This window comes from Labrus mixtus, chromosome 5 (genome assembly GCF_963584025.1).
Source record: "Labrus mixtus chromosome 5, fLabMix1.1, whole genome shotgun sequence".
Classification (NCBI taxonomy): Eukaryota; Metazoa; Chordata; class Actinopteri; order Labriformes; family Labridae; genus Labrus; species Labrus mixtus.
Window position 1 is genome coordinate 7,053,568 of NC_083616.1, and position 20,189 is coordinate 7,073,756.

The 20,189-nt window shown below is 40.4% G+C and overlaps 2 protein-coding genes and 1 non-coding gene across 5 annotated transcripts; all 3 read left to right on the top strand.

Annotated features, from left to right (window-relative positions):
• The first annotated feature begins 23 nt into the window (after nt 1–23).
• Nucleotides 24–5,850, top strand: ak6 (adenylate kinase 6). Its single transcript, XM_061037500.1, has 6 exons — nt 24–160; nt 282–368; nt 2,005–2,097; nt 2,176–2,234; nt 3,716–3,861; nt 5,048–5,850. Exons 2-6 carry the CDS (start codon nt 332–334, stop codon nt 5,235–5,237), a joined length of 525 nt encoding a protein of 174 aa, XP_060893483.1. The 5' UTR covers nt 24–160; nt 282–331; the 3' UTR covers nt 5,238–5,850.
• Nucleotides 5,851–8,700: 2,850 nt separating this feature from the next.
• LOC132975011 (5S ribosomal RNA) lies at nt 8,701–8,819 on the top strand. The gene has a single exon (XR_009673188.1). It is a non-coding gene; the product is annotated as a 5S ribosomal RNA (ribosomal RNA).
• Nucleotides 8,820–9,242: 423 nt separating this feature from the next.
• ydjc (YdjC chitooligosaccharide deacetylase homolog) lies at nt 9,243–18,684 on the top strand. 3 transcript variants are annotated; one of them, XM_061037504.1, is made up of 6 exons: nt 9,243–9,269; nt 12,553–12,728; nt 13,718–13,877; nt 15,019–15,118; nt 15,248–15,425; nt 15,560–18,684. In XM_061037504.1, the coding sequence occupies exons 2-6, from the start codon at nt 12,565–12,567 to the stop codon at nt 15,888–15,890; spliced, it is 933 nt and encodes a 310-aa protein (XP_060893487.1). In that variant the 5' UTR covers nt 9,243–9,269; nt 12,553–12,564; the 3' UTR covers nt 15,891–18,684. The 3 variants fall into 3 exon arrangements, with proteins under 3 accessions (XP_060893487.1, XP_060893485.1, XP_060893486.1); XM_061037502.1 differs by lacking the exon at nt 9,243–9,269 and adding an exon at nt 10,008–10,151; XM_061037503.1 differs by lacking the exon at nt 9,243–9,269 and adding an exon at nt 10,172–10,548.
• The last annotated feature ends 1,505 nt before the right edge of the window (nt 18,685–20,189 follow it).

Below are 20,189 nucleotides of genomic sequence, written 5' to 3' on the forward strand. Positions count from 1 at the left end.
TCTCTGAGGCAAATAGTTCATCTATTTAAACTCTGGTATCTGCGCCGTTAACTGGCTATGTAATGCCGTAAACTGTCGTGAAGCCTCAATCGGTTTACTGCACTGTTTGTGAGAGGCAGCATCCTGTTCAGGTTGGAGTGACAGCAAACATCAACTTAAGAGGAAAGTGTTGGATATTTTCACCTTCCTTCCATCCAGGTGTGTTTTTTGACATGTGCCGTGCAGGTTCACGTTTGTCTCCGGATCGTCATACATGTGTAAAACCATTTATTCTGTGTTTTAGGTCCCCGGATATCAGAACACGTGTCTGCTGCTGCTAACAGAACGAGATATGAAGATGAGGAAGCGACCAAACATTCTGCTAACAGGTGAGCAACACCTCTTACAGGTGTATAAAACTCTGCTGTCTATCTAGTTTTAGCTATGATGTTGTCTGATAAAATGCACATGGTCATTATGATTTTTTTTTTTGTCCAAATCTACGACACTTCGACACATTTTCGATACCACTTGTTTCAAAACCATAGAATCTGTTATTTTAATAGTACTTAAAGTCAGGGGATAAAACGTACCTTCTTCAGATATGTTTTTAAATGTAATAAAGAGCACAGATACGTTGACATTGTGGAAAAGAGGAGCGAGCAGTGCTGGTAATCACTACTACATCACGCTTTAGCACAATCTGTTTTTGTCTTTTAAAACCATTAAAGAAAGGAATAATCTACCAACGAGTCTGGAACTCTGCTTAAACTTCTGCACTTTCAAAAGGACTTTAAATGTCACTTGAAGTCACCAGTCTTGTGAGCATTAATGTGTCATCACAACAACCTTTTACAGCTCAGGGAGACTTGTACACAATGTTTTAATATCTGTATATTGTTGGATGTCTTTCTTTTCCTATGAAGTGGTTGATTTGTGTTTTACTCTTGCATCACCTGCCCATGGAAAAACAGATGGAAATGAGCTAGTTAGCTAAATCTGGTACAAAGCATCTCTTCTCTTTTGAGACTGTTTTTTTTTTCTACACTGTCCCATTCATTCAGATAAACTAAAACATCACTCCCTCTCTGGTGATATTGCACGCTATCCATTACTAGTCTCCCTTAAGTCCTGTCCTGACTCACTGGATGAGATCAAACCTGATATCTGTTGGCCTGCTATCGGCTGGTGTATTTGCAAGCTTGATGAGCGAACCTAATACTATCTGGTTATACCGAGTCTCCTGCGTACACCTGTATACTATCAGGTTTGCACCTACCTGCTTCAAGGGATCTGAATCTTCAGGTGGCTTTGTGGCTGCAGGTCAAAATGAATGTTTCCCTCCTTTATTCTATTCTGAGCCACCTGCTACACACATTTAACATCCCATCAATAAGCAGTGTGTGCCATGTGTGTTTATCTGGCAGACTGAAAATGAACTTCCAGAGCATTGATGATCTCTTTGTAAAATGAAAACAGGACTGTGGTTCGGACAAAACAAAAAGAACATGACAGGTCTACAGTTTTTTAAATAAGAATTAAAGTTTAATGAAAATTATTATCCACACACGGGTATAGAGGAGTTTATTCAAATATTTATCAGCACCAGCTCATCTTCATATCAGCACACAATTCATTGTATTGTCTCTTCTACAAACCCTGACCACGTCTCACATGATGATGTATTTAGTATTTCTTCATCTTGAATACAGACGGTTCTAAATATATGCATGTTTTTTTGTGTGCTGTGTTTTTTGTTTTTTTTTAAGATCAGTTTTGGGCAGGTTATGACTTTATTCGAGAGCTAGGACAGTGTATAGAGTCTGAAATTGGGCAGGGAGAGAAAGAGTGGAGAATGACATGCAGGAAAGCAGCCACAGGTCAGATTTGAACCCTGGCCGCCCGCTCTGAGGACTACAGCCTCTGTAAATGGGGCGCACACAAACTAACCATTAGGCCACCAGCGGCCCATAAATGTACTGTATGTGTTTTTGTATAACCTAGATATCATGCTCTCTCCTGCAGGGACCCCTGGGGTGGGAAAGACCACGTTAGGGAAGGAGCTGGCTCAGAAGACAGGACTGACCTACGTTAACATCGGAGACCTGGCTCAAGAAGGTAAACACTGCAAAAGTGTGACATCTAGATGTCAGGGTCATGCTGAGGCTATTTTAATGATGTAATTGTCTGCAACAGGTCAGCTGTATGACGGTTACGATGAAGAGTACCAGTGTCCCGTTCTGGATGAGGACAGGGTGAGTTTAACTCCACATACAAACCCTGAACCTGGTCCTCCTGATCCTCCTGATCCTCCTGATCCTCGGCTCTGTTCTCTTAAGCAGGATGTTCTGTTACCATGGTAACTTGAGGGTTAACCTTGCCACCTTTTCAAACAGTCCCCTGTGGTCTAAATGAAACATCTGTGCTGTGCTTTGGTCAAAATATAACATGAATCAAGCACCAGAGGAGGTTTGTGACCCTGTATAAACAGCTCTCTCAGAACACTCTGTTTTCATCACTCCTCTGTAGAGAGAATAAAAATGGCAGACCTGCGCAAAAGTTTTTGCTCTAGGCTTGGGTTGGAGTCTATGGGTGGAGATACCAGGGGATGGGAGGGGATTTTTTTTTTTACCAGAATTTCACTGTGATGTCACAAGGAGAGCGAATTTGAAACGGATCTCTTCTCTCTGTGTTGTAAGACTTATGCAGACTACTAACAAAGGACTGGATGGATTTATTTCACATTTTGTGGGTCGGGTTACCCAAATATATGTTCAAAAACACTGTCAAAGTAAAATGATATAAAGCCTTACTTTGCACATTTACACTATGATTTTTCTTCCTGCATTTGTCTCTGCAGCTGTGTGACTTACGTGTTTATCTTCAGATTTAACTTCATATAATAGTTTGCTCGGAGTGTGAAACATGATGACCTGCTGACAGCAAACTTGTTCATGTGTTTAGTTGGTTGTTTGCAGCTTTTATGTGAACGCGCTCACAGAAACTGTGGGTTCATTAATCAGGTTGTTATCCAGCTTCATGTGACTGTTTAGTGAGATCTCATTGGTCAGGGTTGGTGAAGACAGATAACTAAAGACACCCTGGGTATGATGAACTCTCTCGCCTCAACTTTTGTTACTACATGAACCAGAAACACCTGACCCCCCCCCCCCCCCCCCCCCCCCCCCCAGGCGTCATTAGAGCCACTTCACCTCTCTGCTTCCTGTTTGTCCTGACTGACTGACCTCAGAGCTCATCATATCTGATTCAGCAGCAGGAGACAACCAACAGGAGACAACCAGCAGTGTGACGGTTCACAAGTGCACAAAACTCCTGAATATTTCATGAAATGGTCAGGTTGAGCTGCATGTCTGAACCAAGCAGCTGAATTGTTGACCAAACAGCTGAAGTCTTTCCTGACAAAACCCTTAGTCAATTCTCCAAAAGAAGTCCAGGTTAGTCTGTGTGAACGCAGCAGGATATATTCTATAATATTCAGGAGAATTTCAGCGGGTGGTGTGATGACATTTATATCCCACGACCAGTGAGGGACTGTTTCGATCTTTGTGAAAGTTAATGAAGCTGCATTATTCTCTTTTCTGCTCTCCAGTATGTTCTTGACCTCTCTTTGTTTATGCTGTGAATACGTCCAATCACACGTAGCACAAACTGTCGTTCTAGTGTAGTCATGTGACTTTGGTGCAGGTGTAAACACTGTGTCATGTGACCCCTGCAGGTGGTGGACGAGCTGGATGAACAGATGGAGGAAGGAGGAGTGATTGTCGACTATCACGGCTGTGATTTGTTTCCTGAACGCTGGTTTCACATCGTCTTCGTCCTCCGCACAGACAACACACAGCTGTACACACGGCTCGAGAACAGGTAAGCTCCTCTTCATCGGCACCTCTTCATCACACATTTACCTCCTCTTTATCATTCATATATTCTCCTCTTAATCATGTACCGTTAATTTCCTGGCCACCTCTTCACCCATCATATAAACAAAACCCCTGTACACAATAGTAATGACTAACAAAAGGTTTTCTATATAACCACTTTAATTTACTGCCATTTCAAGGCGCGATATGTATGTGACGTCTCTCCTTTAATATGAACGTAAATCTGTGCCGTCATCAGAGGTAGTTATAGTGGTGTTACACGGGCGAGACGGGATCGGTGGAGCCAGTAAGGGAGAACAACTGTGTGTGTGTGTGTGTGTGTGTGTGTGTGTGTGTGTGTGTGTGTGTGTGTGTGTGTGTGTGTGTGTGTGTGTGTGTGTGTGTGTGTGTGTGTGTGTGTGTGTGTGTGTGTGTGTGTGTGTGTGTGTGTGTGTGTGTGTGTGTGTGTGTGTGTGTGTGTGTGTGTGTGTGTGTGTGTGTGTGTGTGTGTGTGTGTGTGTGTGTGTGTGTGTGTGTGTGTGTGTGTGTGTGTGTGTGTGTGTGTGTGTGTGTGTGTGTGTGTGTGTGTGTGTGTGTGTGTGTGTGTGTGTGTGTGTGTGTGTGTGTGTGTGTGTGTGTGTGTGTGTGTGTGTGTGTGTGTGTGTGTAGCTTTATGATGATTTTAGTTACAGATCAGTGTTTCCCACACAGACGATACCTGGGTGGGCCGCCCAAGTATATATTTTATTTTTTCATTTATTCATAAAATTGCTGCGTGCATGAGAGAACAAGAGTGAGAAAATTGCAGGGGAGAGAGTGAGTACATGACAGTGCAGGCGCGTGCGAGGAATTCACGGCTCCGTGCAACACAACAAAACGCCTGTTTAAAAAGAAAAAAAGGTTCCCTCTTGACTCCTGAGGAGAGATTAGACAGAGCAGAATCACATCAGCTTCAGAGAGAGGGAGAGATGAGGTCCACTGTCCCTACATCCCTCTTGTAAATGCACCGGTTGAGGTGCCTTTCTCTTATCAAAACTGAAGCATCTCAGGTCTTTGTTTTAATAATGTTAATGTACAGCTGCTGACTCTGTGCAAAAACTAAATGTTTCTTTGGGAAACACTGGATCACCCCCCTATCATTGCTCCTGTGTGTCTCTGACGTAAACTCTTCCCTGTGTTTTCACTTCCAGGGGATACGCAGGGAAGAAGCTGCAGGACAACGTGCAGTGTGAGATCTTTCAGACCATCTACGAGGAGGCCATGGAGGCGTACAGCCATGAGATCGTCCACCAGCTGCCCAGCAACAGTCCTGAGGACCTGGAGCAGAACCTGGAGCAGGTCGTGCAGTGGACCGAGCAGTGGATGAAGGAGCACAACTAACAGCTGGACTCCTGCTGGCTCCTCCTGCAGGGCCACAGTGTACTTCTTTTCATAGACTGTGTCACCATACAGACTGATGATGTGTTTGAAGAAAAATATCTGTGCTAGAGGGTTATCACTATACCAGAATTTTGAACCTCTATGATTCTAGTACGAATCAAACAATATTGTAACCTGCTTGATACCACGGCAACAGAAATAGAAGTTCTAGGCATTCATATTGGGTCATTTGTTGTGTTTTATCAATTAATTAAAATCATAAACAAACTCCTGACAAACAAAGTCTTAATTAGACAAATGTGTTGGCAATGTTGCAAACGTTTTTGTAGAATTTAGACAATGCTCTCTGTCTCTCTGGCCGCAGCTTTTGGTTAAAATAAGAGTTCAAATATATTGGGTGGTTTTTAAAGCCTTGTTACTTTTTGAAACTGTTGATCATAAAAATAATGGCGATTGTATTGTTTGAAACGTGGTATCAAAAAGAATCGGAGTATCAAACATGTTGACAACCTTTCTGTGTGCAGTCTGTTGTTGCTGGTGCTGCTGGGATCACTTTAAAGTCAGTGCATTCAAATCCTACCAGTATGTAAATAAATAAATGTGTGGAAACTGATTTGCCAGTTTAATTCAACAGAACTTTCTTTTTCTAACTTCAGCAGAGGTTTCAGTGTCTCTCTGCACAGTTTGCTACTCTGATGGAGACCGAGCTGTGAGCTGCTCTGCTTCAATCTGTTCTTTTTCTGAGTCTTGTTACTGAAATGATTCATGTGTTTAGGCACCGCCATGTTTCACTGTGTGGATGCTAACAGGAAGTCTGTGTCATTCAGACATGACATGACAACAGTGATTACATACTACACAGAACAAACTGTTAGAATAACAAGTACAGCTGTAGTGAGAATGTGATGTCACCTATTTGTTTTACAGATTTTCTGCTAATTTAAAAGTTTTCATCTCATTTCACTTTAATGGGCAACCTTAAACTTAACTTCAACATATACAGCTCTGGAGAAATGAAAAGACCACTCCAGGTTTTTTCATCAAACAGCTTCTCTACATGATGGATTCGTTCTGTTCAAGGGTGTGTTGAATTTCAACACGGGTACACCAAATGATGAACTCATTCGAGGATCACATGATGAGCCATCGAAAGAAGCAGCATTGTTTCCTTCCTGTCTCTGGTGAACACTTGAGAGATGATGTCTGTTAGAGCTAATTAACAACTCAAAAAAAGTGACTGGCTACACAGGGTCACAGTGGAGGAAGGGGCCTTGAATAAATGTATAGTTTTTGTTTTGGGTTAGATTTTCTCTTAGTGATAAATGTCAAAGTAAAGGGAAAACTGGTAAATAAATGAACTTCATTGTTAACTCTGGAAAAAAAACTATTGTAACATAAATTGAAGTCCTAGACCCCCACATTGGGTATTTTCTTGTTTATAATTAAAAATGGCTCCTGCACACTGTTGAAATAGCCCAAAAACATGGACAAAGTTGGGATTTGTGCATTAGACTGTGCAAAGGAACAAATCCTAATGCTGCCTATGCAATTTTTGAGGGATTCATTTCTCTTGATGTAGTTTTTCGAAGCTTCAGTACGTTTTTTCCTTTAAATACATTTTGTGTAGCTCAGAAAATACAGCATAGAATTGTTTCACTTGTCCAACATTCAAATTTCTCTACCAAGTCTACACAGTGCACCTTTAAAATAACATAGATCGTATCCTCTTAAACTGTGTGGTATCAAAAGGTGTAAAATGTTGCAAGCCTTAATTTAACTCTTTTAATGAGTCCTTTGTGCGATGGAGGTGTGGTTATAATAATATCTCAGAGTTGACTGAGGCTGTGGTGGAGGGGGCTAATGTGAGATCTTTTCATGGGACCCAGAAATCCTGCAGACGCCCCTGATCAAAAGCCATGTGAAAAATGTTGAGGCAGAACCAGCCGGTTTTTCCACCAAATAGAGATTTCAGTTCACTTCTTAAGTTAAAACATTAATAATCTGTATTTAAAATGGACATGAACTAGTGTGTGTGGCATTATTCTCCATCTGACAAATCCTGTATTATTTTGTTTACTTATCTAGTCTTAAAGAAAAGCCATAAAATAAAATAAATGGGAATATTTTATTTGGAAGAATGGATTAAGTTGCATACAGTCGAAAACAAAATAATTCATTTTCCTCAAACACAAAACTTTAAAAAAGTGAATTTAAAACATAAGTCATGACATCTATCTCTTTAAAGTTTGTCCAGAGCTGTATAGGTTAGAGTCAGATGGAGGTGATTTAAATGAAAGGTCTGTTGTCATGGTTAAATAAATGCAAATAGAGGACTTTCTGGTTACACACTCATGAGTCAACTTCTGTTGAAACGATTTTTCATTGACTGTTCCATTTCTCCTTCAGAGAGGTCAGACTTCAGAACAGGCAGAGTGAAAAATACATGTTTTATCTTTTTCAGAACTCAGATAGATTGTCATCTCGTTTGAAAACAGATCATTATCTTTTTGGTCCCTTCTTGGTTGATTAAGGAGTAAATAAGTAGCCTATACATATAACCGCTGACTCAGTCTCAGGTTGTTGTACAATTAATTTAAAATTAATTTGGGATCAGGGACTCTGGAGCACATCAAGTGAAAAGGTAAGTTTTCATGCTGGTCCAGTTTTGCCTCGTTTTTCGTCTGTTCTGTGAAACTGTTTAAAGCTGATTTAATCCATGTTGAAGCTAATTACTAAGGAGTCAGCCTTCAAGCGGTTGATTGAGAATCTTTTTAATTTTCTGCTCCTGTGAATTGTATTAGTAGAACAGACTGAATTTATTAGACTATTTGTGCCTCTACATGTATGACTGAAGAAGGAGAAAAAAGTAAATAAACAGCATAAAGAGTAAGTCATTCTTTAGGCTACATGTATTTATAATACCTGTAAATGCTGCCTCGGGGTCGATGTCAGATGAGGCGTTTACAGCACGCTGGTGGAAAGTGGTCTTTACATTTTCAATGTCAAAGATTTACAGAATGTGTGTGTGTGTGTGTGTGTGTGTGTGTGTGTGTGTGTGTGTGTGTGTGTGTGTGTGTGTGTGTGTGTGTGTGTGTGTGTTTGTTTGTGTGTGTGTGTGTTTGTGTGTGTGTGAAGTTTAGGACACATTTCCATCAGAAACACGTTTTTCTTTTACATTTTATTGTGACGAATATATCAGCACTAGGGGATGATAGGCCGACCTGAATTTCAAACTTTGATATGATGATAAATATCTGTTTGATACCATGGCAATAAAAATAGAAGTCCTATAGGCATTAAATATTTGGATGATTTATAATCACAAGAAAATGCAGACAAACTCCTAAATTAAACAAAAAAACATGTCTATTTGTGAAATGTAGACAGTGGGCAGGACTTCAGGTCCTGAGTGAAGAATGTGAGGAACACATCTTTAAATAGTCCGTTTCTGTATGCAACTATCGCTTACGGCCATACCACCCTGAACACGCCCGATCTCGTCCGATCTCGGAAGCTAAGCAGGGTCGGGCCTGGTTAGTACTTGGATGGGAGACCGCCTGGGAATACCAGGTGCTGTAAGCTTTTTCATTTTTTCACGTAAACAATATTGATTTTAAAATAATCAACTATACGTAACCATAGCCTATTACAATATAAAACCAAGAAAATACAGAAGTAAGGTAACAACAAAATATCCGTTTTTACAGGTAGGCCTAAGGAAAAAAATCCATAGAATAATAACGTTTAAATTAAGTTTTTTCTCTTTACATGGAACAGGATAAAATATTCTCAAAGAGTTTTCTGTGTAAAGTTTGGGACAGGTTTTGATAAAACAAGGTTTTATATCACCTACAAGCACTAAGGTGTATTTGGTAACGAACTGAATTCTGGCTTCAGGTCCTGGATCCTGTTTAAACTGTGTTTCCATTACGTGAGCACACCTTGCTGGGCTGCAGCCACCTGTAAGATACACATGTAGGCCAACACACTCTGTCAGTACAGGTGCGGTGTTCACAGAGGCTGTCAGCGCAGGTACGTTCAACAAAACGGTTTTTACGGTAAACTAACGGTGAGTAGGCCTACGGTATGTGTCCGGCGGCGAGATGGGTTGTTATGACATGTTAATAATTAAATTAAATGTTCCGCTATACAGTTTTACAATCTATGGTCCGAGCCGGCAGATTTGTAACTACGGTGTCCTGTAAGGATCAAAGTCTTCTGAAGGAGGATGACGTGTTGAAAAAAAACCCTCAGATTCCGTTATGATATTTTCACAATAAGAGCTATAAAACACTTCTCTTTATTAGACTTTCTAAAGTTTACTGTAGGCTATTTTCAAAGTTTGAGAATAAAGGATATATTCCAAGTGTGTATAAAATTAAGATTAATTAGCGCAAATGTTAAAGCTGTTCTTAGTTATTGTCTAACCAATGGGAAAAAATGTTTCAAGTAAGATTAAGGATGAATTATATTCATGTTAACAATAGTAGATTAAAGAAAAAATAATGTCATTACACATTTTCACATTTCACAAACGTCTGAATCTTTGAACACACATTTAAACATAAGATCTGAATTTGAAAGAAGAGCAGGAGAGAAACTGATTTTTTCTTTAAAATATCTGAATTACAAGCTATGATTAAACCTACGTTTATTTTTCATGTAAAAACCCAGCTTCATTGGCGTTATGAATAAAGCCTGCTGATATGAACTTTGAAAGAGGGGCGGGCGGTCGTCTCATGTTGAGGTTGATCTCTCCTGCAGTCGCTCTGTTCCTCCAGCAGGGGGCGTCGTGTAGTTTCATACAGCCTGGTTAACGTGTCAAACTCCGGTCGTTTTTAGTCGGAAGTCGAGCTTCTCTCATCGTCTCTGTGAGGCTATGGACTACCTGGACAGGAGTGTGTGATAAAATGGGTAAGATAGAGATCAATTAAGATAAATCTGACGTGTTTTATGTTGGTTTAAACCGGCGGGACTGAGCTGTGCGCGTCACTGCGGATCAGAGACTCTGGCGGGTTAAAGGACGGTAAACCGGCCGGTGAATAAACCAAACACGAAGCCGGTTTCAAATGTTTGAATCAGAGACGAGGAGCTGATTCTCCTCTGAGCTCTGCAGCTGTTTTTAACGTTATATCCTCCATGTTATCTGTGTATAATGGCATACAGAGCAGATTACCGCTAACCTTTACACAGCAGCAGCTCCTGTGAAACACAGATTTATTACAGGTCTGTTTCATGTTACTGTTTCACTGAGCTCTCTGGAGTCATTACATGTTTGCACTTACATCAAAACTTTATCCATCTTTCTCAGGTTTGTTCTTATTTTCCGTCTGCTTGGTTTAGTTTGGCTGAAAGTTGTATTTCTGCTCTCATTTTGAAACCCAAATATTACAGCTGTGATAGACTTTGATGACTAGTTTGCAGCACCCTGCCCTGTAAACACGAAACATTTCAAGTGTAGAATTAATGTCCGACAAGTTTCACGCTTCTAAAACCATGATAACCACCTTGTATAAGTAGAGAAAGTCCTTTGTAACCTTCTCAAACCACTAGCATCAAACATTGATGAGGTTTCAGACAACACTTTATCCAGCACAGCTTCATTTTATGTTTTTACAACTGCAGAAAATACTGAACAACACACCTTAACCAGGAGGGAGGATAGAAGTAACACAACATCAACATAAACTGATTTCTCATAAATATTAAATATCTTTCATGCTACATGTTTGCTGTGTGGTCATCATGATACCAGAGCAACCAAAAAATAAATCCTAGACATCCAATATTGGGTCATTTATCGTTTTCAGTTTTCAACAATTTCAGGCAACCTCCTGCACACTGTCTAAATTCCACAATTATGATGGCAACCTCTGAAAAAGTGGGTTTCCATTCTGTCAAGGTGGGTGGCTTTTTTTGCCATTTGTTTGATGATGTGAATCAATACAAAACTTTTGAAGTAGGCATGCACTGATGTATGGGTAAAAAAATACTATAGGCTGATATCGGCTTTGTTGACAATCATCGGTCCATAATGTGGCACTGATGCCAGTAGGCGATGTCTGTCTGTTGTGTTGTATACATTTTAAGCTGGTAAGATAGTTTATTGAACTGCTGATTCAGAAAAGAGGGTTTTTTTTTATTTGGTAGAAGTCACCTGTTGTAGAAATGTGGTCAGGGTTTGAGACTCACAGCGTCTCTGTGAAGATCAGAGACATGCAGTTTGTAAGACATGTTCAGTGAAATTCCAATCACAGCTCATTTGAGAGAAAAAAAAAAACAGATACGAAGAATTAAGAAGAAAAAATCCCAAACATGTCTGTATTGGAATTGTCTTAAAGCTAATTTGTTATTTTAGACATCAGTATCAGTATCTGCGCTGGTTTTTACAATCTTTGCATCTCTATACAGAACATGAAACAGAAAACAATCCTTGGACTGGTTCAGACTGGTGTCATTGTGAGTTTTGTCCAGCAGAGGGCCCTCTGTCACCATGGTGTTCAGTCCTGTCAGCACTGTCTGCACATCATACAAAAAGCAGATCTCTGGGATCATACACACAGCGCTGATTGGTGTAATAATTATCAAATTAAAAGTCTATTTTATTTCAAGCTCGTAAAATTCACCATGTAGACAACAGCTATAAAAAAAATAACCCTTTTAGAATGTGTATTTTATCTGTCTGAAGACTCCCTTGTGGATGAGCCTCCAGTGTGATGTATATTACCTGGTTGATGAGGTGTTTCTGTTTGGTTGAAAGGTGTTCACTGTGTTTAACTATGACTTATAAGTAACTCAACAAATACCTTGAGGGCTCACTGGGTCCTTCAGGTTCTCACACCCACATGATGTTTCTAAGTCAAACTTTGATAAGAGCCTATAGATACAGGCTTTTCTCTATACTGGAGACAAAATGGGAATAATTCAGTGGTTAGGGTCGTCAGATTTTCGATACTTTGATTTACGATCTGTTTTTGAACGATACAATCTCTACGATCAAGAGTATCAAAAAATAACAGAAACTTGTCAGGTCTTCAGTCATATTTCTTAATCGAGAGAGAAAGATGAAAATTTGACAACATTATAACAAAATCCTATTTATTTTACAGGAAACTCAGTTTTTGTAAGTACAAAAACCTTACTCAGTCAGGAGCTTGTCTGTGTTTCAGAGTTTGGCTCAGTGACTCTCTGACACATTGGACAGGTGGAGCCGGGGATTGAACCCCATCAGTGATCAGATGAATGGATCAGCCAGTTTACCTGGTCAGGTGTGCTCATGAAGGGTGCTAACATGTCTCCTCCTCCTCCTCCTCAGAGAGCAGAGAAGATGCCACAGAGCAGGATGATGCTGGTGGTGACAGGAGATGACTTTGGTTACTGTCCCAGGAGGAACCAGGGCATCGTGGATTGTTTCCAGGCCGGAGGACTGTCCAACGTTTCCCTGCTGGTCAACGCTGCCGCCGCCAAGGATGCTGCTGATCTCGCTAAAAGGTTAATGATAATGGAGATATTTCAGAATGCGTGTGTGCGTGTGCGTGTGCGTGTGCGTGTGCGTGTGCGTGTGTGTGTGCGTGTGTGTGTGTAAATGTCACTTTTGCATCTTTGAGACGCCAAAATAACTTGAGAAACTTGAGTATTGTCCACCAGAGATTTTAACAGACTGTCGCTGCTCTCTCTCTTTCTCTCGAAGAAGCTTGTTGTGAAAATATGACCGAAGATCTCGAGTTTTACTCAAGCGTCTGTACATTTTGATGCAGTCGATCCCTAAAATAACAGATATTCTATAGTTTAAAAAAATGTGCTATTGAAAAGTATCATAGTGTGGACAACGTTAATGCTCGATCGAAGGAAAAAAGCATTGAAAATGTGCAGCAGCTCTCGACAACTGAAATAAAACATCAAAACTAAACAGAAAGTGTTAAAAAAGGAAACGAGTCATTTCATTCAGTCATTTAAACAGCAGCACCAAAAACAAACAAAAGCAGGTGTCAAAATTGTCAATACTTTCTTACTTGTTGTTAGCACCAACGCTGTATGAACACTGGGCATTTCACAAAAACAGTGTCAATGTTTTTGTGAAATGTACACACTGTGCTGGAGTTTGCCTGCAGTTTTTGGTCATTAAAAACAAGAAATGACCCGATATGGGGCTCACAGACTTCTATTTCTGTGGTATCAGACAGGCATCCATATAGATTAGATTATTAGATTTTGCTAGAATCATATCAAAGTTTCTGATATGACAACCCAACAACAAACATGGAGCATTGAAGAGATTTCATATTTCTGAGAAATCAGTGTTTGTAGTGCCATCACCTGTCTGGGTTAAAGGTGTGATGTTCAGCAGAAAATGTGTGCTGGACAAATTGTTTCCCCTTGTCTGAGACATCATCACTGTTTGTTAAACTGAGGTTTGAGGTCTACTTATAGGTGGTTAATGACATCACCACATGACATCACAGAGTCTCTCTCCCTGTCAGACACAACATCCCCATTGGTCTCCATGCCAACCTGTCAGAGGGTGTCCCCGTGTGTGAGAGTCTGCAGACGGACTCCACACTCGTAAACCAGCGAGGGTTCTTCCATGGAAAGATGGGCTTCAGACAGGCTCTGCAGAGAGGACAGCTCAGCATGAAACAGGTAAGACTTCACCTGGGACATGAAAACCGCCATTTTATCTCTGTGGTACCCTCTGATCCAGAGGATATGTTGCTTTCTCATGAGCAGCTGGCTGGTGTAAATCTACAGGTGTATCGGTAATAATCTACAGGTGGATTAAACTACAGGTGTAATGAACTACAGGTGTAATGAACTACAGGTGGATTAAACTACAGGTGTAATGAACTACAGGTGGATTAAACTACAGGTGAATTAAACTACAGGTGTAATGAACTACAGGTGGATTACACTACAGGTGGATTAAACTACAGGTGTAATGAACTACAGGTGGATTAAACTACAGGTGTAATGAACTACAGGTGGATTAAACTACAGGTGTAATGAACTACAGGTGGATTAAACTACAGGTGTAATGAACTACAGGTGGATTAAACTACAGGTGAATTCACATTCATTGCGTTTCGCGTTGTGGAAGCACGGCACAGCGGAAGGCTCCACATAGACACACAGTCAGACATGCACACATAGACACACAGTCAGACATGCACACACAGCGCTACACTCACCCTCTGGCTTCGCTGATTCCATCTTGCGTATGTAACGCCTCTGTTACTGCCTCCAAAGACGGTACAGAGGTGGGATCACTTCGTCCCACCCCCCCCCCCCCCCATTACGCCTCTGTGACATTGAGATAGGAGGCAAAATGTCACAGAGGCGTAAACATTGCGGCTTGAAACGGCAGTCTGAACAGGGCTACTGATGGCCCTTCACATGCTGATGAAACTTGTCGGCATGTGAAGACGATGCTGCACAGGTGGGCATGTCTTCAAACATTTTGTAGGTTATATGCTTTTAAAACACGGCTCACAATTTATTCAACAGAGATGTTCATTTCATAGTGACTGGACTGGATTAGTTTTTGGATCAACCAATCACAGCTTCTGAAAAAAATGTGTCATACCTAGAAACAGGGTGGACCACACCTCCTCATTAAGATAAAGGTGTGAGTCCTTTCCTCACTCAGAGTAGCACTGACAATGTTCCTAAATCCCTCCTAAACTAGGACTCCCTGCTCTGATGCTTTAAAGCTATCTTAGGAGTTCTCTGAGAGGATTCTCTGATTTTTTGTGAATCTGGGCCCAGGTGTGTTTTTGCTCCTCAGGTGGAGCTGGAGCTCAGAGCTCAGGTGAGGCTGTTCATGGAGCTCACAGGTCACCTGCCTCATCACATGGACGGACACCAACACGTCCACGTCCTGCCAGGTAACCGTCAGCCACTGCTGTAGAGGACACAACAAGCTGAACACATCATCAGAGTTAATTAAAAAGCGAAATAAACTGTTTATTCTGACAGGTGTGTTCAGTGAACTGATGCAGTGTTACCTCTTTCAGGTGTGCGTGAGGTGTTTGCTCAGGTGCTCTCTGACCTCAGCATCAGGTTCACTCGTGTTCCAGTCGAAGTGGGTTTACACAGCTGCACCTGGCTGCCCCCTCCCCTGCACAGGTTCTACAACCAGGTAGAGCAAGACGCTCTGGACTCCATCCCCGTCTTCACACGCTACGGAATCAGGTCAGATCTGTGTGTGTGTGTGTGTGTGTGTGTGTGTGTGATCAGTTTAAAGTGTGTGTAAGATCAGTGTGTGGGTGTGCAGTCCCTCTTCCTCTGATGGATGAATCACAGTCTGACCCTCTCCTTGTCCTCAGGTGGCCCCATATGTACCTGGGACTGACCACCATGGGACACAACATGTCTGTGTCTAACCTGCAGAGGGCGCTCCATCTGGCGCTGTCAGCAGGACGCTCAGGCTCTTCCTCCGGCGGGGGGTCAGACGCCGATCAGCCCGTGGTCACAGCAGAGCTCATGGTCCACCCGGGTTACCCCAGTCTCCACCAGCAGGGGGGTTGTGGAGAGGGACCCGACGACTTCTCCAGGTCAGCTGACAGACAGCACGAACTGAGCGTGCTCAGAGACCCCGCCCTGCTGGAAGTGTACAGGCAGGAGAGGGTGCAGCTTTGTGCCTTTAAAGACCTCTGACACCAACACACACACCAAGTGACGTTTACAACAAGTAAACACTCTAAACCTGTGTTAATTAATGAACAATATCTTTCATCCGCCCCGGCAGCTCAGGTTAAAGGTCACTAACTGAGCAGACAGTAGCCTGTGGAGTGAAAGACATGACTGTAACAAACATATTTGATCCTTTATAGAAATACTAAACCTGCCACGTTGGTTAAACTGGATTAAAACTGAATGTTTTTATAAACTGATCATTTAATCACAGACAGGAACATGATTTCATACTACATAAGATGAAGGAACTTTTAGAGAGAGATAGTAGAGAGCGTGACCTCAGGACTTTAGCTCTGTATAGACTTTGCAGAGAAGCACTACAGAGTACATTTACACATGCTGGAGAATCATGTTCTGCTGTGACAGTTTGATATCAATGTGGAGAGATTGGTTCTTTTTGAAAGCCATAAAAAAGTTCTGTCGTATACAATTCTAGATACAGATGAATATTTTGCACCACTGTGTGCTCATAATTGCACATTTCAGTCAGACCTGAGTTTAAAAATAGAGACCTAGACACCCAGTATTGTGTCATTTCCTGTTTGAATGAGCATAAATTGCAGGCAAACTCCTGCACACTGTTTTCTGTACGGTGCAGTATGGACAGTGTGCTGGAGTTTGACTTAAACTTCTGATGGACTCATTCCTCTCCTACACACCTCGTATTAAACAGACGGTTTTATTTTTTAAAGCTTCAGTGCTTTTTGATACTATCAATCATTAAAATAACAGAGTTTGTATCTTTTTAAGACATGTGGTATGAAAAGGTGTAGAACATTTTGACAGCATTACAGTAATTAAAAATCATTTATTTTCTTTTTTTTGCAAGAATTGAAAAGATTAGGGGTTTAGGGTTAGGATCATTAGCTCTTATTATTTCTGTAAATATTTTTAGGAAGCATTACTAAATTTATTGGAAGAAAATAGAGTTGTACCTAATAATCAGTAAACACTCTGTCCATAGCACGTAGCACTGTGTTGAGCTCATTAAATTGAGCTTCACCTTTTCCATTTGAGTTTAAAAATGTAAATGTTGTTAAAATCTATATATGTGTTCCTTTAGTTGAATTAGAAGTCACTGTAATAGTCTGATATAGTGTCATATATTTCTTCCAGTTTGACCCTCCAGCTGTCAGGTTCAAATGAACGTGGCCCTTTTTGGAATCAAAGTTGCCCGTCTCTGACCCAGAGTGTCTGATGTTGATCAATCTCAGTTTATAAGGCAGCTCTCCTCTTTGAACCTGCTGTCTTTATAAACATGAGAGATAGTTTTTACACGTCAAAGAGAATCTCATCTCGGAGGAGCTAACGTTGCTCAAATAGTCTAAACTTTGCACCAGGGTTATCCCGATACCAGAATTTTAAACTTCACTCTCTTTTCATTCAAAATATGACTGAAGATCTGGATTTTTAAATCTTCAGTACATTTTGATACTATCAATCATTTAGGTAAAGGAGATGGTATCTTTTAAAAACACAGCTTTTAGAAGATTTTGAAAAACAGTATTTAAGGTATTTTCACATGTTTAAAAAGCTCTAGGACACCCAATGTTACACAGAGCATCCTCCACAGTCCAGTTTACCTTAATGTACAGAGTGTGGGAGCGTGTGTATCATGTCTTTACCTACAAATAAACACGTCGGACTCACACCGAACTGAGCAGGAGGAATCAAACATGTTAAAAGTCCTGTGGGTGTTTTAGGCTATTTTTGTATGTAAAGGAGCTGCGTTTAAATGAACTCCTCACAGATTTCATCTGATTCACCTGAAGCTTGTTCAGTGAGCTGTCAGGTCGTTAAATATTTATTTAAAGGTTTTTTGTTTTTTTTGTTGAACAGTACGGCCATAGTGAATTTCTCCTTCGCCGTGAGACAGAAGGCGGTTTTATCTCGAACAGAAAATGTCCAATCTGCCTCAAACGTCCTGTTTGATAATGTTTTAGATTGCTGACTCTACATGTCAATTGTAGCGCTACCTCCTGGTTTTAAGAAGTAAGCATTGACATAATGCACAATGTCCAGTGTGTGCTATTGTTTCTTCTAGCACCACATAGTGGACACAGACTGACATTGCACTCCTTCCTGCAGTCCAGTGGTCCGCTCAGTGTCCTGTAATGACCCAGAGGTTAGACTGTACAGTGACGTTAACATATTCAACCCTGCACATTTATTTTTATAATATTTGAACTGTGCTCTCCTTCAGTTTGAGCTCATAACGTGTTTGATGTGGATAAACTGCTGCTACGTTTCAACCTGTGACATCACAGAGTTCTCACACCTCAGATGAATCATTGTGCTTCAAACGTTCACCTTTACCTAACTTAATTTAGACTCAGGGTGTAATCAAGTTACATTTTCCTCTCAGTAATCATCAGATCTTAATGTCAGAGTGAAGTTTCTCACGGTCCACAATCAAGGTTGTGTCCTTGTGTGTTGTCTGTCACTCAACAGAGGAGTTGAAAACAATGGGAGCAGACAGGTGTAACAGGAAGTGTGTTGTAATCACAGCTGAGGGAAGCCTTGATGTAGACTCTGTGATTGAATGACAGGTGGTTATTGTCTCAGGTGTGTGGAGAACATGGATCAGCCTCCATGTGTTTGTCAGAAGGTGAATGTGTTTAACTTGCAGGATGTTTGTTTGTAATATTTATAACTGCTCTTATATTTCTATGGACGTATCTGTTGACACTTTTTATGCATAGTTCTATTAAAACTGAAACAATGATCAGAACATTAATAAAAGATGTTGAATAACTGTCTCGTGTTTCTGTTACTCTAAGAAATAAAACAGGTTTGTGTGTTTAATATCACTACACAGCGATTCCCAACTTTTTATTTGGAGCTAAATCACTGTTATCACCTCTGATGAGTCATTTGATCGTATTTTAGTGTTGTCACAATATCAGAATTTAAACTTTAATATTATTCTAGTTACAAATGAAATGCTCTGAAGGGGCGCCGGATAGCCTAGCGTCTTTGTTGCGTGCCCCACGTATGGAGGCTATAGTCCTCATCGCAGCAGTCGTAGGTTCAAATCATCATCATCATCTCTACATCAAGTGCCAATCAAACTATTCAAAGTGGAGAAATGATCGTGATGAGGAAAGGAAATGACAGGAGGCTTTAGTCATGCAGCTGGTGTGTGTGTGAGTGTGTGAAGATCATAAAGGGACAGTCGTAGGTTCAAATCCACCTCGGCCCTTTGCTGCCTGTCACCCCCCACTCTCTACTTCCAACATTTCCTGTCTCTCTTCAGCTGTCCTATCTAATACAAGCAAAAAGGCACCAAAAATAACTTTAATAGAAATTAAATGCGATCGATACCTGTCTGAACTGTCTGAATTGCATTTAAAAATTGTTCAGTTTAGTCACTGTGCAGGAGTTTCTTTTTAATTGTAAGGAATTCCTTCCTGTCCTACACACCTGTCTATTTAATAACACCATCAATTATTAAATAACTGAGATTGTATTGATTTCAAACATGGTATCAAAAGTATGGAAAATGATGACATCCTTAGAACATATAAGTAAACTTATCTCTGAACAGTCCAGCACACTGAACGTCTCTGTTGTATGTTTTACTGGATCAGAATTAAACTAAATCACTGAACGGCTGGTATGGAGGACTGAAAGTGCCAAAATGAAATATATAAATATATAATTAATTAAATCATTAAATTTGTCATCAATTATTTAATATTGGAAATAAATCAACAAATATATAAATAAATATATAATTATTTAATTAATTAAATGCATGTGTTATTAAATAATTATTTAAATGTGTCATTAATTATTTAAAATTGGTAATATATAAATAAATAAATAATATATGAAATACATAAATAATTAAATAAATGTTTAAATAATTATTTAAAATGTTCATTCATTCTATGTAAAAACACATCTATTTATTCCACTATTTATTTAATTATTTAATCTTTCCTGCTCCAGCAGTGCATCATGAAATAATTTTATCTGTCACCATCTCCCATCAAACTCAGTGGGCGGGATTAACGCTGATCGAGTCACAAACCATTGCTTTGGTCTGCAGGGTTGCCAGATTAGGCACTTAGCCCCAAAATGCTTTGGTGGTGTATGAACGGGATTAGTTACTTCTGATGGTCACTTTACATAACAGCCTCTGCCATCAGTGTGTGATTTGTTTTTTTTTATCTGCGGTGTAAAAGTGTTTTGAGTAGTCAGAAGACTAGAACAAGCTGAAGTCCATTTACTGTTTAACATGAAGTTCATCTGCTG